At 31.0% G+C, this 18,256-nt stretch overlaps 1 protein-coding gene across 1 annotated transcript in view; it reads right to left on the bottom strand.

The window, feature by feature from the left end:
• COL11A1 (collagen type XI alpha 1 chain) overlaps nt 1–18,256 on the bottom strand; it is a 208,477-nt gene that overhangs the window by 111,376 nt on the left and 78,845 nt on the right. Inside the window, exons 6-15 of the mRNA XM_082382788.1 lie at nt 17,077–17,193; nt 16,380–16,469; nt 14,176–14,430; nt 13,383–13,445; nt 11,974–12,015; nt 10,952–11,014; nt 10,227–10,301; nt 7,232–7,315; nt 5,111–5,167; nt 1,704–1,757 (exon numbers count right to left, since the gene is read on the bottom strand). Coding sequence (XP_082238914.1) covers nt 1,704–1,757; nt 5,111–5,167; nt 7,232–7,315; nt 10,227–10,301; nt 10,952–11,014; nt 11,974–12,015; nt 13,383–13,445; nt 14,176–14,430; nt 16,380–16,469; nt 17,077–17,193 — 900 coding nt within the window. The remainder of the gene's footprint in view (nt 1–1,703; nt 1,758–5,110; nt 5,168–7,231; nt 7,316–10,226; nt 10,302–10,951; nt 11,015–11,973; nt 12,016–13,382; nt 13,446–14,175; nt 14,431–16,379; nt 16,470–17,076; nt 17,194–18,256) is intronic.

The following is an 18,256-nucleotide window of genomic DNA, read 5'->3' as shown; positions in this document are numbered from 1 at the left end:
GATCAAATATAGATCCAGTAAAAATAGTATATAGGCCTTTGTATTTAATTAACTATACCCCTTTTTAAGTTTAAACAATATGCATATAATGAGTGAGGTAGAAAATGTAACACATATTTAAAATTACAAATAATTCTTATGATTGCTGTGAAATGTTGATTATAGAAATATGAAATTAAGGTTGCCTAATAATTAGAGGTTAAAAGAATATAGCTTTTAAAAAAATATTGCAGCAAGAAAACTCTATCCTATACCCCATCTGGAAGGCAAGGAGCAATAATAACAGGACAAATCTTGTTAGTTTTTAATGAAAATGATCCTTCATTTGATATTGCATCTCATTGGAGTTAAGGAAAACTGCAAAGACCATGAAAACTACTGAAGAATGTTTTCAGATTCATCTATTTTGTCAAGAGGTGAGTCTGACCCAAAAGTTCATAAACTTTGCAAAAGACATATCAATATTTTTATGCAATTCTCAGTTAAGGTACAAATGTTTTCCATCTCTTTATGGCAACATTTAACAAGCACGACAAAGAAGGTTGCCACATTCCGTGTCACCCAAATATCTTTCTAAATTTGGGGGGGATTTTTTCTCATTTCAGAATAAACTGTGGTGCATCCAAACAGGGGAATATTATTCAGCAACAAAAAGGAATAAACTATTGATGCACTCATCAACTGCAACAAATCCCAAAGGCATTATGCTGAGTGAAAGAAACCAATCTCAAAGGTTACATAATGTATGATTTCATTTATGTAGTATTCTTGGAAACATGAAACTGTAGTGATGAAGAAAAGATCAGTGCTTGTCAGGTATTAGGGGTACGAGGAAGTTGTGACTGTAAAGTGGCACCAAGAAATTGCTTGGGGTTACAGAACTGTTCTCTATCCTAACGACTGTGGTGGTGGTGACGAAGAATACATATAGGTGTTCACATTCAAGTTTACATTATAATATTGTTAAAATAAAACTAATTTTAAAAAAAGAAAAAATTTAGTTGGATGGCCACTTGAGAGCTCCTATAGCCCAATCTGAGTTTATATGTATTGAGTATATCAGAAAGCATTTTTATTAAAAATGAATTTTAAAAATACATCACATTTTGCTTTTCCAGTTTTCTAGAATAAGTATAATTCATAATGTGCTTATAGTGAATGTCTCTATCTAGTTATTATCATTCAAGGAAAAATAATACTTTTAATTTGGCACCATGTAAATATAATGTAAGATCTTTTTAAGAATTTCAGGTCAGATGTTCTCAATTTCTCTTAATTTCCTCAGCTCTACAAAGGGCTTAAAATTAGCTTCTTTTAGGTATATTAAATATTCTTTCTGAGAGAACTTATTAGATTTTATTCTCCATGGGAAACATGTTAGGCTTGTGGCAGGGCCACTATAAATACAATTGTAATAGTGCTTCTCTGTTCTGTATGATCTCAAGCCAATTTAACGTTCTGAAGACCTATTACTATCAAGACTTTCCCATTCTAGCTTATTATCTTCTTTTAATATTGTTTAAATTAATAAAGTTATTGGCAGTCAACTGACCATTAGAGATGTTTCAATTAGAGAAGGTGATGTGAGCTTAAAGGTAATGTAAGTAATTTCTTTACTCATAAAACAGATGGCAGACACTTCAATTACCCTAATAGATAAGATAAAGTCAAAAATAAAATAAGTGAAATAGGTTAATTTTTACCTGAGGACCTGGATCACCCCTCTCACCTTTGGCCCCAGAGGAACCAGGCCCCCCCTGTAGAGAAAAGGTGAAGACATAATCATTTAATTTTGTAATTCCCTAACCTGTTTTGCCCTACCATTTTCACTTGAAATAATTAAACATTATTCAAAATACATTTCTTCAAATAGTATGATTTTATTAGTTAATACAACAAAATTTTCAAGTCCTCTGATTGAAATACATCTCTTCTCAGATTTTGACTGTATTCCAGTGTGTGAACTATATTTAAAAGTCTATATTTTACTGATAACTACACAGAAGCAAATTTCATGAAATCACATTGAAGTGTTCTTTAATGTGTGTGCCATCAGAGCACTTACGATGATACACAGGCGTTATTTATCATTACACTGTGGTGGAGTACTAGAGGAAACACATTTTTACAGAATCGGGTACACATTGAATTCATTTACGAAACTTGGCAAATATTAATGCTGTTATACTCAGAAACTTCTCAGACACTGAATTCTATAGCAATAAAATGTCAAGAACAGATGCTATTGTTGTCATTATAATTGTCCTGAAATAATGTCAAAGCATTTTTTCCTAGATTTGTCTATTTTTCCTTAGGAGAATAAGTCCTTATGATAAACGCCTCTTCCAAATATTTACACAATCCACAAAGTGCAACAAAAGCCTGGCATAGTAACTGGAAAAAAATATAAAACCACTTTATAAAAGTGTTGTGAGTTTTAAAAAATAAATACTAGGCCATCCATCTTCCTAAAAAGCTTTAGAATACTAAAATTGAACATAGTGATAATAGTTACTTCATGCTGAAGAAGTATACTTTGTGTGTTTAAGAAGTTTCTGATTTATTTAAATCAATAGAGATTCAATTAAATACTGCATTGAATCAAAGTGCAAAAAGGTTAAAATTATGCTAAGCCTGAAAATGCTAGGTATCTAGAGCCTCCTGGTGGCTCCAAAGTAAAATAACTATTAATATGACTGCCAAAAAATATGGCAAGTCAAGTAACATGAATATTCCAATCCTGAAAATTACAAGAATGATGACTTTCAAGTGTCTAATTAAGAATTCTTGCAACTAAATTTCTTCAAGAGAGAAACTGGGGTTCTACATTAAATCAGATTATTCATAGAATTGAATGCAATTAAAGGACAGCCAATTTATTTTTAATTACTTTACTGTATTATATCTTCTGTATATAAGCACAACCTACTCAACAGATTATAATTACTTTGCCCAAACACTTATTCTAAAAATCGCCATGTAATAATTGACAGTAACAGAATAGGGTAAAGAACATTTTCTATGTTTCCTGCGTATTTTAAAATATAGATCTCTTTTAGTCTATAAAATCAATTGGAAACAAATAATTGAATAAAGGAATATTTCACTGAAAGAATGAACATATTTATGTATTAAAATATTGTTCTTTTTAAAATCTTAATATATAAAATACGTTTAGACTCTAGAATTAAGATTTTTGAAAGTCTGTTATAATTTGATGTTTTGGAGCAAAGAATAATAGAAGAGAAAATGCTGAAAACAAACAATGTGATTTTTTTCTCTCAATACCAGCCTTTAATATTTTAGGAAGCTAAAACTTTCTATAACAAAGACTTAAGTAGTAAAATCAATTAATCTTGGATATTACGTTGAGAATGGTAATGTAATAACATGGCTGTCAATGATTTCTCTTTGCCAACATGCTGTGAACGTCTGACCCTTAAGGACTGGTGAAAACAGGGACAGCTTAATGTAACAAGCTTTCATTGGCTCTGCTCATCGCTGTCCTTACCCTCTACAGATCCGCTAGACTTGTGTTTGTCAGGATGATAAGCAGGAAAATTCCTTTGGATGATAGGATTTTACAGATGCTAGGCTGATATTTTTAATTTAAGCAAAAGGCAGTGTTTCCCAAACACGCTTGACCGTAAGAATCAGCCTGCTGCACTCATTGAAAATATAGTTTGCCAGTTCTGACCCTGAATATGCATCATTAGAGTCTCAAGTTCAAGGCCCCAGGAACTTTCACTTTTGATAAAATATATGGGTAATTCTTCTGCCCCCAAATTTGTGAAACACTAGCATACTGCTGATTTTCCTCAGTCATGTAAATGTGTTATTATTAACAAGCAATTAAATATTAACTCTATTTCTGCCTTTATTAAATGACATGGAATCCATCATCTTCCCTACTATATTTTGAAAGGCAGAACAGTAAAACTACATGATAAATACATAATAATGCATTTAGAAACGTGTATAATTTAAATTCTGTGGAACATATTGCCAGAACACATGTTCCACATGAGCTCATATGATTGTGAAGCCCTTCAAGATATATAAAATGTTATAAAACTTCAAGACTGAAGAGAACCATAAATTTATGAAAAAGTAGATAACAAACTCTTGAATAAACTGAATGAAGAAAACTATTCTTCCTCCTAATAAGATCAGTAAAACAGATTAAATAATTACAAAACTATTTAATTGATTCAAATTTGAATAAAACAGTTTTACTGTGTCTACTAAGTAAACCAAAGATAAACTTTTAATGTTCAGAGTAATAATTTCTATAAATACCATTATTTCAATAAAACATTGTGAGCATATAAGACCATATTGAAAGTATACTACAGCTTTTTATATAAAAAAATACTTAAAATAGAAATTATTCCATTAATTTTAAAATCAATGTGAACTCAGGTTGGAATTCTACAATGTTCTTTTCTCTTAAGAAAAAAGTATGATTTAAAAAGAATCTTTGTTTTGTGTGTGTGTGAATTGCTACACTGCTTAGCATTTGGTAAGTTTCAAAATATTTTTAAAAATATATAGAATATTAGCTTGTCAGTAAGCTTGTAAGGAAAATAAAACACTTATTTTCCAAGAGTGTCTAAAAGACAGAATAATTTCTCTAATATCTGAAGCAGTTCATGGAATACTAGAGGCAACTTAAAGTTAAGCCAAGTCTCCTGCTTTCTCCTAAGATTATGGAAAAATTTTCATTGGCCTCAAATATTTTTTTCTTTTTTAATAAATTCTGTTTTACATAAAATTAAATCTCAAGAACTTACTGTACACTTGAACTTCAATAACTCAAACTATTATTCAAATAAATTATAGTTTGAAAAGTTAATAATTGGATATGTGATTCAATTATATTTTTCATTGTATTTATTTGATTTGAGAATTTTCCATTGTAACCTTTTCATTAAAATTTACTGAGGACTGAATTCAGAGAGATTTCTTAAATGGAAACAAAATCCAAGTATAAGTCGATATATTTACCCTACTTTCACCAGCCAAAGATATGAAAACTGCCTGACCAAAGTTGCACAAGGAACTACTAATACAGGAATTTAAACATATATTATCTTTTTGGGTAACCTACCACAGGACCCGGTCTTCCAGTTAGACCCATTGGGCCAGGTGGACCTCTCAGAGCAATCTAGAAAATAAAATATAGCAAATTCAGGAATGCCTCCCTGGATGAGCATATTAAACCACAATATTCATTTGCACAAGTTACCCTTAAGTAGCAGCTCATCAACAGAGGTATAATAGCTACATAGTAGAAAGAGCACCTGACTACTGAAGAATCACAGGTTTTTAGAATGACGAATTGACCTAATAAGTATCAGACATTTTTTAAGCTGTTGTGACTTATATACAATCTTGTACCATATATATTATGATTTATTCAATGATAAAAGTTAAAATAGATTTTAACATCTAATAAGAAATTTAATATCTGATGATTTTCCTCCTCAAAAGTGCATTCAGAATATTGTGTAGGTTTCTCTTAAATATGTAGGTGCAATTCTCATTGACAATACTTTTAGATGTGAACAATTTGAAGTGCTTTAAGTAAAAGTTTTCTAGCAGTATTTTAGGAAAAACTATGACAATTCAAGCCAGATAGTAACAAGCAAAATTGATCAGAAAGTGCTTAGATAATATAGTTATTTTAACAATTCTCAAATTTAATGCTTTATAGAAAAATACATTTATTTGGTAGAATCATAGGCATGATAGACTGATTACATGCACTACTGACACTGAATATTAGAAATGTGAAATTAGCACTTGGAAAGCTGGAACAAGTAGAGTAAAAGGATAAATATTTGACAGATGTTAAATTAGTATGGTGCGCTATTTTTTAATATTAGTGATTCCAAAAGATGAATATTTAGATTACCAAAACAGATATAAAAAATAATATTGTAATAGAAATAATGTAAAATCATATTAGAAAAGTGCATGAGATGAAAACAGTAGTATCTCCAAAATTTCACTACTGACTCACCATGAGATTTTTGACAATACACTTCTTAATCCTTGAGATTAAATATCTGAAAAATTGGAATTATAATGCTTGCTACCTATTTCCAAGTAGGTTAAAAGGACTAATAAAATTAGGAATTCAATCGCCTAATAAACTATTTAAGCTCAAATAATTACCTAAAATCTGTTCAAAGTAATAAAATTTATAAGTTGTAGGCATCATTAGTAAATCAATTTAAATATTTTTAGATTTGTATTATGCCAAGGTCTAATAAACAAATATTTAAGTTTTTCATTGTCTTTATAAATGATGTAACCAAACAATGGTATCTTTTCAGATTGATAGACTTACACTCTCAGATAATTTATGCACTCATAAACTTATGGTGATAAATAGTTATCACCAAAATGATTTATATCACTTAGGAAGCAGGTACCCGTATCCATGCCAACTATAAGCCCTTTATTTCCTTTTTCCTTGAAAAGAAAAAAAGACTATACTATGAATAAAAGTATTATATGACTTTCAACACTTTCCTGATCCATTCTTTTGATTTCCTTACTATATTTTAACTGCACTGGAGCTAACTTAAAAAACAAACAATTTTATATTATATAAGTATACAGATAGTGGAAAGCTTTTAGCTGACAAACAAATATGAACTAAATGGATTTGGTTTAAAATATAGATTACAATGATTCGAGCTTAGAATACATATTTGAAGGTTTCTTTCCTCCACAAGAATGCCTAAGAAATTTAATTTTCTGGATTATTTGGGATATCCTGAATAATCTATAAGATTGGGTGGAAAAATTATTTTAAACTTTATCCTCTTACTTTATTCATTAATCATTGACATATGCCTTAACAGGGAAAACTGGATGTGAAAGATAAAGGGTGATACATATAAATCCATCAGTACTCTTTGAAAAAAAATTAGAAAATTTGTGTATTATGGTCTGCATGTTTTTGCCAGAATTATGTATGGCAATACTGCAAGGATCAGTCATTTAAATTAAATATTAAATTAAAGAAAATATTCCTATTGGAAAAATAGATATTATCTTAGTATCTTCTCCATCTAAATTCAACATACTATTCAGAAGTATTTTGTTCATAATAGTAGCACCCTCCAGATACACACACACACCCACACACACACTTTCTCTCTCTTGCATAATTTGACACAGAATCAGGTAATGGAGCTACATGTTGATCCTTTCTTACCCGAGCCTGCTGAAGAATGGCCTGGGCCTGAGCTTCCTGAGCAGAGATGATTGGTCCTTTGGAACCATCGCCACCATAACGAAACTAAGAACAGATAACATACAGAAGCTCAAAATCAGAATTTCTCAAATAGGTGCCTTAATTACTAGATTAAAAACTACTTACTTAAAATGGTGGGATTTTACAAAAGTCCAAGGTAACTCCATCATGAATCATGATACCTAGATTTTTAAAAAAATTTTCTTTCTGTCCATTATGGAAGTTTTCTAGACCATGATTTACCACTTGTAGAAGAGACTACAGACTCCTTTACAATTTTAAATTCCATAATTTTTGAAAACTCTGGAATAAGCTATCATCCATTTCTTTACCTGCACAAACGCTACCCGTTCTACTCACTCATTTGTAAAAATTCTAAATGCACTAAATTCGGTAGTGTTATAGATCAACTGCTATTTTGTTGAGCAAAACTTCTGGAATCTCTGTGAACACAGAGGAAATCTTCCTTGAGATATATTCAGTTTGTTTACCTTTTCTTAAGTAATTATACTAGGAAGCTGATCATTTCTGTATCCCTCTATAAAATGCTAAAGCTCCTTTTTAATTTTAACTCAAAATGCAGCATGAATAAATTTCTATGTTATTATTACTTGAATCTTTATAACATTTAAACAAATACACCAATTTTTTCCACAAGAACTTGGGCAACTTTATTTAAAAATTTTTTTTTATTGAAGTATAGTTGATTTACAAAGTTGTGTTAGTTTCTGGTGTACAGCAAAGTGATTCAGTTTTATATATATATATATATATATATATATATATATATATAAAATATATATATACTGAATATATGTGTATTATATTCTTTTTCATATTCTTTTCCATTATGGTTTATTATAAGATATTGAATATAGTTCTTTGTGCTATACAGAGGGACCTTGTTGTTTATCTATTTTATATTTAGTAGTTTGTATCTGCTAATCCCAAACTCCTAATTTATCCCTCCCCCCTCCCTTCCCCTTTGGTAAGCATAGATTTGTTTTCTAAGTCTGTGAGTCTGTTTCTATTTTGTAAATATGTTCATTTGTATCATATTTTATATTCCACATATAAGTGATATCATATGATATTTGTCTTTCTCTGTCTGACTTACTTCATCCAGTATGATAATCTCTAGTTTCATCCATGTTGCTGCAAATGACATAATTTCATTCTTTTTAATGGCTGAATAGTATCCCATTTTATATTTATATATTTATATATATATATATATATATATATATATATATATATATATATATATGCCACATCTTCTTTATCCATTCATCTGTCACTGGACCTTTAGGTTGCTTCCATGTCTTGGCTATTGTAAATAGAGCTGCTATGAACATTGGGTGCATGCATCTTTTCAAATTTGAGTATTCTGTGGATACATGCCCAGGAGTGGGACTGCTGGATCATATGTTAACTTTATTTTTAGTTTTTTGAGGAACCTCCATACTGTTTTCCATAGTAGCTGCATCAATTTACATTCCCACTAACAGTGTAGGAGGTTTCCCTTTTCTCCACACCCTCTGCAGCATTTATTATTTGTAGTCTTTTTAATGATGGCCATTCTGACTGGCGTGAGTTGATACCTCATTGTAGATTGGATTTACACTTCTCTAATAATTAGCAATGTTTAGCATCTCTTCTTGTGCCTATTGACCATCTGTATGTCTTCTTTGGAGAAATGTTTATTTAGGTCTTCTGCCCATTTTTTGATTGTTTTTTTTTGTTTTTGTTGTTACTGAGCTGGATGAGATGTTTGTATATTTTGGAAATTAAGTCCTTGATGGTCGCATCTTTTGCAAGTATTTTCTCCCAGTCTGTTGGTTGTCTTTTTGTTTTGTTTATGGTTTCCTTTGCTGTGCAAAAGCTTATAAATTTGATTAGGTCCCATTTGTTTAGTTTTGTTTTTATTTCTAGTACCTTGGAAGACTGACCCAAGAAAACATTGCTATGATTTATGTCAAAGAATGTTTTGCCTATGTTCTCTTCTAGAAGTTTTATGGTGTCATGTCTTATATTTAAGTCTTTAAGCCATTTTGAGTTTATTTTTGTGTATGGTGTGAGGGTGTGTTCTAACTTCATTGATTTACATGGGGCTCTCCAACTTTCCCAACACCCCTTGCTAAAAAGATCGTCTTTTCCCCATTGTATATTCTTGCCTCCTTTGTCAAAGATTAATTGACTATAGGTGTGTGGGTTTATTTCTGGGCTCTCTACTCTGTTCCATTGATCCATATGTCTGTTTTTGTGCCAATACCATGCTGCTTTGATTACTGTGGCTTTGTAATATTGTCTGAATTCTGGGAGGGTTATGCCTCCAGCTTTGTTCTTTTTCCTAAGGATTGCTTTGGCAATTCTGGGTCTTTTATGGTTCCATATACATTTTAGGATTTTTTGTTCTAGTTCTGTGAAAAATGTCAAGGTTAATTTGATAGAGGTTGCATTAAATCTAGATTGCTTTGGGTCGTATGGCCATTTTAACAATATTAATTCTTTTGGGCAACTTTAAAAAGCAATCTTAAGGTAAAACAAATAATTTTTGGACAATGAATAATAACACTATAGATATATCGTATTTAAAAAGTATTAGCTCATGTCTATATGGTGGTAAATAGCATATTAACTTTATGTTAATACATGAAATGCATGTTACTCATATGACTCAGGATAAAGCACATGATTAAAAATATTAAGAAAATCCTCTAAGATTTGTTGTCAAAAAATATAATGAAATAATAAAGCCTTAGTTCTACTGCAGAAATAAATATTTACCAGAATTTTGTTTTAGCAAAATTTATCACAATTTCTGAAGGCTGCTTCATTTCAAGTATCTCTACCTCATACAATGGTTTTTTGATTGATCTATAATATGGTTCCGCAATATTTGTCAGCAGCAGGTTGACAAAACATTGGGTCATCTTTATAACTATAAAAAACATACCGGTAACACTAACATGGTACCAGGAGGACCAGGTAAACCATCAGCCCCTGGTAGACCAGGACGTCCTGGGGGACCCTAGGGAAGTAAATAAAATCATCAAAATTAATCAATAAACAAAATAATTAGAAACAGAATGACTTTGAGTACCATAAGTCTACATTATCTACTTTGTGTTTGTCCTCTACTCCTTGGTTAATCTCCTTTTAGTAAGTATACCTAGAGAGGATTGTATTTCATTGCAGTAGTTTTATATAATTTAAATAATGTACAAGTTTATTGGCTACTCAAGGAAGGAGAAAAAAAGGGATTTTACAAGAAGAGTTTCAATAGACTTAACGCAAATGGTCTATTTCACCATGTGACCCAGGATGTGACCTTCAAATTAGGATGCAACCTTATTAATTCATTCTATCAGTATTCAGCTAGTCATGAGAGTTCCTGGTAAATATGTCTGAACTCAAAAGGAAGAACTTAATCTAATGTATCGGGTTCATATCAAAATGGAAATTGATTAAAAATAAAAAATTTTCTTACTAATTATAACATAGATAAATGCACATTCTTTCACCTCACTTTTAAACTTATAGTTAGAAAAGTTAAACAAAATTTTGCACAACACTGAATTCATATGTTATCCAAGTGAGAATAATATGTTAAACCTGTAGAATATATTTTAATTCTTTTCATTTATGTTGCATTCTTTTGTTATGAGTCCCTTCACTTACCCTCTCGCCAGGGTCACCAGGGGGTCCAGTGGGGCCTTGTAGACCTGGAGGACCCATAAGACCCTACAGAGAAATAAACCATGATTTGAGTTAGATTCCTGATTTCATTAGTATTCAGGCAAATTCATCCTACCAAAATCAAAGAAGAACTCGTATTCATAAATAAACACTCTTCTCCCAAACAATTGCCCTATTTATCTTCCCATAAAAAGAGAACATATAGGGACCACTTTGTAGCTAGCTCAACTCTTCCTCTACGAGGCTGCTCTCAGGGTAGAGACAGACATTCCAAGGAAGAACAGGAAAGGAAATCCTGCCAATGTACAGTCCCTGAGGTGGAAGTTGGTTCCCAGTTCTTACTGAAGAAATGTTATACTCATTCAATTAGACTGCAAAAATGTGACAGTGAAGTTGAAATGTAGAAATCATTTATATTCTTTATGGGTAAAAGTATTTAAAGGCATCAGTATAATATATTTATTTCACATGACAAGAATTTAATTAATTCCACAAAGGAAAGAAGATTTCTTACAAAGTCAGATCAGTACAACTACCTGACAATAAAGACACCCTGATGAGTAACATTAGCCTTATTAGGAAATGACAATGGAAGCTGATAGTCACTCCATTCAGAAGTACAGATAAGGCAGCTACAGTCCACTTAGAATTCTCAGCTCTATTCTTTGAGATATATCTATACCTTTTAAAAAAAAAAAAGAGGGCTATTTTTTACTTTTATAACTTTCAGGCACAAAGTTGAAGATTAGATTAGAAAAGTCAGAGATATTTAAGCAACAAAAATATTTAAAACAAAATTTAATTTCATAGCTCTCAAAAGAATATCATTTGGATAGCCAAATCAGAAAGTGATTCAAGGCCACCGGGTCCTCTGACCAAGTATTTGCCTCTATAATTCAATACTCAAATTAGTCTAAAATGTATAAATCCAACAGTGTAATAGAAATCTTATATCTGATTATTAAAAAAATCAAGACAAAAATGATCTTAAAACATTTACATACCGCAGGTCCTGCTGGCCCTGGTGGTCCTTCAATAAGCATGCCCTACAGTTAAAAAAGATAGAGTCATTACTAGGGCAGTAACCCCTAACCTCTTATCTAATTGGCTCTTAGAAAGCACCACATCATTGCATTTTAAAAGGTAAATTATCTGTTCCTACATATAAAACAATTACAAGCATTTTTGCACAGGGAAGGGAGGAAATTAAAAATGATAGAAGACATAATCCCTGTCCTGAGAAAATCTGTGAACTAATTAGCAAGGAAATAAATATTCAGATAAGTAATATTACAAAGAGAATATGCTAAGTGCTCCCCAAAAGGGCAAAGACATTTAACCAAGTTTTCCCTAGCACCCAGAATAATGCTGGGCACAAAGCAAGAACCTGATAAATATTTGCTGTGTGAATGAAAGGATGGAAGAAAGTGGCACCTAAGCACTTTAACTCAGGGAAAGGGGAGAAAAGTCCATGTTAAAGAACTGGACATAAATATAAGTTCTTAAAAAGACAAGAGAATAGAATACTATTTCAGGATAAGAACCCAATTCTAGAAAGTTTATGATTCTACTGCTGAAAACTGTCTTGTCATTTAAAAAGTTGGATGTAACTTTTCATAACAAGGACAAATTTATTCAGAAAAAAATATTTTTAAAGACTTTGGCGAGCATATGATGTGCTTTCTCAGATTTTGGAGTAATAAACAGACAACAATGTTCTTAGAGATGCATCTTTTTTATCTTTATCTCCTCCATCTTTTATAAAAATTTTATGTCCTTGCAGTTCCTGAAATGATTTTCATTAGCATGAGGCAAATAGTTAAACATACTTCCTTTAGTTCTAATGCAATACTTTTCCCAAATTGCTGATTAGGGAGAACAACAGTAAAATTGACTTCCAGTAAGAATTTGCTTCTTACCAATATCTTGAGTGGCAGTAACATTAATATAAATCTTCAAATCACTTTTGAAGTGATTTGAAGATTTTTTCCAATGGAAGAAAAGGAAACAAATTTTAAAAAGAACGTTTTCATATTATTACATGATGTGATTTGAATATGAAACAAATAAGTACTATGTCAAATAATATATTTCTAATAATGTTAAGTTATAGCAATTAGAGGAGAAAGTCACTGGACTGGAAAATAGAAGAGGTAAAGTCTGGTCATATCTCAACCACCAAACATTTGAACCCTTTGGGTCTTAGGTTTCTTAGTTTTAAAATGAGAGAATTAGACTAAAACATTGTCGGTTAGTTTCAAATTCCAAAATTCTGTATCTCTATATTTTTTTGGTTTATTGAAATTCTACTTGCCAGAACTGGCCTTACTAACTCATTACTTGTGGCATTATAAACATATGGACATTAGAATTTTCAATGGTACTATTACAATGTATTCATACCAGTACTTACAGGTTCAACTACTGCTGGCTCTCCTTTCTGTCCTTTTTCTCCGTATGCACCATGGCCATTTATCTGTTGAGTGAAAAATTCAAGCAGCCTGTCTTTAAGTAAATAAGGCCATTTAAGTATTTTTAAAAGATCATTTAATCATCTAAGTGCATTTCAAACAATCTATTAAAATGTGTTTTTTAACATAGAAACCTATTAAAGTTTTAAATACTGAAAATATACAAAGGGAAACACAATGAACATTAATGCTAAATCTTGAATGAGATTGAACAATTGTTTCTTAAGGACATATTATAAAAAGATAAAGATATCTGTCGACCTCATTATTATTCCAAGGCACTAAGCAAAAAGTGTCATCAAATTAAATTCAACAAAATAGAGGTGGAGGGAGGAAATGGGTGAAGGGGTTCAAAAGGTTAAATAATAATAATTATAATGATAAAATGATAATTAATATGGTGCATTCCTGAGCATCACCAGAAAACAAAAATATATAAAACAGTCTAAAAATTAGAAAATAGTCTTAGTACCCAGAATGACAATGCCAAGAAAACTTGGATGCAACTCTATGAAAGATTATTCTTTCAAATGAAGACTCCAGTAGTGTGGCCTGAGATACAACTGCTGAAGATCCCCATGAGGAAGAATCTATCAAGGTATCCTAGTAGTGATAAATATTCATAATTTATATAAGAACATAACCTACATTTTAAACCTGAAAAGACATCAAGATGAACACGAAAATACTCCAGAAATAAGACATACATGGACACAGAGCAGAATACTGACTTACACTTGTTTCTGTGATATCTGTTTCTGCTGGAACACCTGGACCAAATTCTTCATTAGTGGGGCTTGTTGGTTTATCTTCATATTCTTTATAGTCATAAAAATCATATTCGCCTAAATCTCCATCTACCAGAAGATCAGAGTCCCTGCCGTCTATTTCTTTGTTTTCATATAGCATATCCTCAGAATTTTTCCTCTGGGAATCATAATCCTCTCCAGTTAGATATTCTTCAGTAAATACTTCTTCAACCGGATTTGGCTATTAATTTAAGTCGCAAGGAATTGGAGAACATGAAGTTTACTGTTAGTAAAGCAAGGTAAGCATTTGCAATTACAGTTTGATGGAATGTGACAGGAAGTGGTCTGAATACTACTCAAGCAAGTCTGAAAGCTGGGAAAGACAGCCTTTCAACATTATTGAAAGAAATATTTTTGTACATTGGTATGTACAAGGAAATATTGCTTTCAAAGAACTTTTGCCAATAAACTGCAAATATTCACATAGATTCAACATGTGTATTTGCTTGTTCCATTGGAAAAAACTTGTCATGCAATTGATATTTACTTTATAGTTCGACTTGAATAATATATATATGTATATATAGAAAATATATAGTTAAAGCTTTGCTTAATTTTCAAATCTCACAGAACCTCATAATGAAATATAATTGCTACCAGAAAAGCCATGTAAGTTTGACTCTCAATCCGAAAAATAAAATATTAATGCCAATATTGAGATTTATCATTGCAATATTTATGCAGAGTATCTAGAATGTAGGGAAGTATTATATCACCAAAGAGTTCTTTACAGCAAATAAAATATAAATTAGAGTCCTCAGAATTTAATACAATAGAATATATCACTGTATAGTCTCATAAAGAGTATGAGACTATTCACTTAAAAGTAAAAATTACATCAAAAATACTATCTCAGAGATACAGAAAAATAAAGCTAGTATAATTTCCTTTTTTCATAAATAATTCCTCATTAATAGCATAAATCTTAATGATATTTATTAGGTAATTAGGGGCCATATGATTTTGATGAGGTTCAAATTAAATAATTTATCTTGCTACTTTTGAATTTCATAAATAACTTGTTTGCTATAGCATAGTGAATCTAGATGATAGAACAATATTGAATAATAAGTGGTGTTACATAAAGTCATGTGAATGAAAAATGTGGCTAAATGATTAATTTAGTGATTGTTAACTAAAATAAAATGTCCAATAACCATAATATTTTTATATTCTTAAACAATGAGTATATACTATCATTAGGGGGTGCATATCATCTGGGATCAGAATATTACTATGTTCATAGATCTGAGCAAAAGATGAATGAATTTGGGTATATAAATAAACATCTTGAATCAAGATAACCATTTTTGGAAAATGATTATTTTGGACTAGATGAAACTTGAAATCAGTTCTTACCCTAAAATGTTATTACTCTAAATTATGTGTTTGCATGTAAAGTCTCACTGAGTTAATTTGCCTCACTGGGACACATGTTATATAAATTTTTAATAACTAAAATGATTCAGGTATTCCTCATACCAGGTGACAGGAATTTAACAGTTAAATTGAATTGTATACTTATTTTTTCATAATCAGAATATATGCATAGTATGAAATTCAGGAAGATTGTTCTATTTGTACCTGTATGTACTTAAACATTTTCATAGAAAGGACTGGGAAAGGTTAAGATATAGTATTTTAACCATAATTAAGTTTGAAAATGTAAATAGCCATTAAAACCAACTAAGACTATATTTTCTCAAAATATTTGTGTCATAAAAATGCATGATTATTGGTCAGATGGAGTAAATTCTAATTGTATCATTTGATGATACAGTTGTTACTTTAGAGGATTCTCCTCCTCACAGAAGGGTCATGTTGTGAATACCCTTAATCACAACATTTTGAGAAGCTTGCTCAATCCCAGGAGGAATCAAGAAAATGATAGCAGCCAATTCAGTTTGATCAATTTAGCATTTGCATGAAGCAAAGAGTCATGCAAAACCTGAATTGACATTAATTTTAAATGAACTGTTTTTAGTAATAGTGAGCCAATTCTATTGTTTCTCTTACCTCAGTAAAAGAATAAAAATGTCAAACTTTTCAGAGGTTATAGATTCTTCCAGAGTGAAATATATCAAGAAATATTACACATTTTAAAAATTTAATGCAGTCTATGAGCATTACCTCATTTTGTCCAGATACACGCCTAGGAGCTTCTGTCTGGTAACTTTCTGTTCCATAGTTGTATTCTTGAAAATCATCAACAATATTTGCCTAATAGTAAATTCAAAAGAAAAGCAATTAGTAAAAATGTAAGGTAATCCAAAATCTATGGAAATCATGATTTAACTGGGGTATCGTATTAGCCAAATGAGTATTTATCTAGTTGGGTTAGGACAATGACTCATCATCAGAGATCTTCCAGCTTATCTAGGAGAGATCTTGATTGCTTTTTCTTTGCTACCTTTACCCCTAGCTTGGCTTTTGCTGCCGCTTGATAACTTTTCTTCTTCCTGGTTGCAAATTTTTCAGATTTAGGGGGTGTAAACTTTTTGGACTTTTCCTTTGAGTTAGTGGCCACTGTCTTCGTCTTCATTTTGAAATTGAATTTCTTTTTCTGTAAAATGTGGTGAAAGATGGAATGGAAAACATAAATAAAATGAAAAGGGAAATAAAGAGCATGGATGAAAGGAAGGATAAGCAAAGCAAACCGGGCATCATTCCTTCAGGACAGCTACTGTCAAATAAAAATCACAGTTATCAGGTCATAGAAATCAGATGAATAAAAGGTTTATGATAAGTTTGAGGAAAAGTGGACATAAGGAACCACAGGATGACAAACAGCAGGACACCACACACAAAGGCGCTACTTTGCTTTTACCTCGGTTTGCGCTATTGTCTCCTCAGTTACAGTGGGAATCTCTGTTACACTTTCAGCCTCTTTATATTCTGCTTCCCCATACTCATAGTCATATTCCATTATATCCTCAGGTGCATACTACATCGCAAAGGAAAAAATATCAGGCAATTTTGTTAGTTGCAGGCAATACTATTAACAAAATGGTAATCATGTTCTTAACTTTTACCAGTAAGAGTTAAGAGACAAGGAAATACTGTTATTTAAGTATTACTTCGTGTTACAAGAAGTAATACTGTCTTATACAGAGTATAATAACATAGTGACAAAGCAGGTTTTCTAAGAGCAGAATAGTGGTTAGGATTGTGAGGAAATTAAAAGTTTAGAATATTAATTCAAACTTTTAATTGTTGAACATTAATTCAAACATAGCAATTACATACTTGGACATAGTTGTTAAATAGTCATGTTAATTTTGATTTGTAAAAATTGCTACATAAGGCTCCTTTATCTTACAACAATTTCAATGGGTACTTTTTTTTTCCATTAAACTACATGTTTAAAAATAAAAGTATGGAGAATAGTCTTCCCAAGTATGAAAGAATTTTCATATCTATTTTGATATGGAAAGGGGAGAGGAACGAAAGGGAACAGAGTAACATGAAATGAGTCTATATTTTATTTGGAATACTGGAACCGATGGAAAAATACAGTCTAACGTTTATTCAGAAATAACTAATTTGCTATAGACTTATTTAAGATCAAAATGAGCACAGAATACTTGTGAACCAGTAAAAGATTCAAAATTAGATCTGTTTATAATTAATACATTTCAGTTTTACAAATACTGCATTTTTTCTATTGAAGAAAGAGCATAACACTTAGATACCTTAAACCATGTAAATGTAGCTCAAACTGAAAAATGGAATACTAGATTATTCTGTATTAAAAAAAAATTTAGGAGAAAGAGGTATATTTCTCAGTAGAGGGATATGCAATACAATCCTTAATATTGAATGATGAAGAAAATAACATGCTTGCTCACCTTCAGAGCCAAACATCTCTATCAAAATTTTAATTTTTAAACACCAACATAGGTATTGTGAAACATATATTAATTATTGGTTTTAATTAAAATAACTGTAAATCCATTAAGATCATATATAACAAAAGATATTAAGCAGCAAACTCAACAAGCTAAAAC

This window comes from Balaenoptera borealis (assembly GCF_965194805.1).
Source record: "Balaenoptera borealis genome assembly, chromosome: 1".
Taxonomy (NCBI): Eukaryota; Metazoa; Chordata; class Mammalia; order Artiodactyla; family Balaenopteridae; genus Balaenoptera; species Balaenoptera borealis.
Note: the sequence above shows the minus strand (reverse complement) of the source record. Positions and strands in the feature narration are given on the sequence as shown.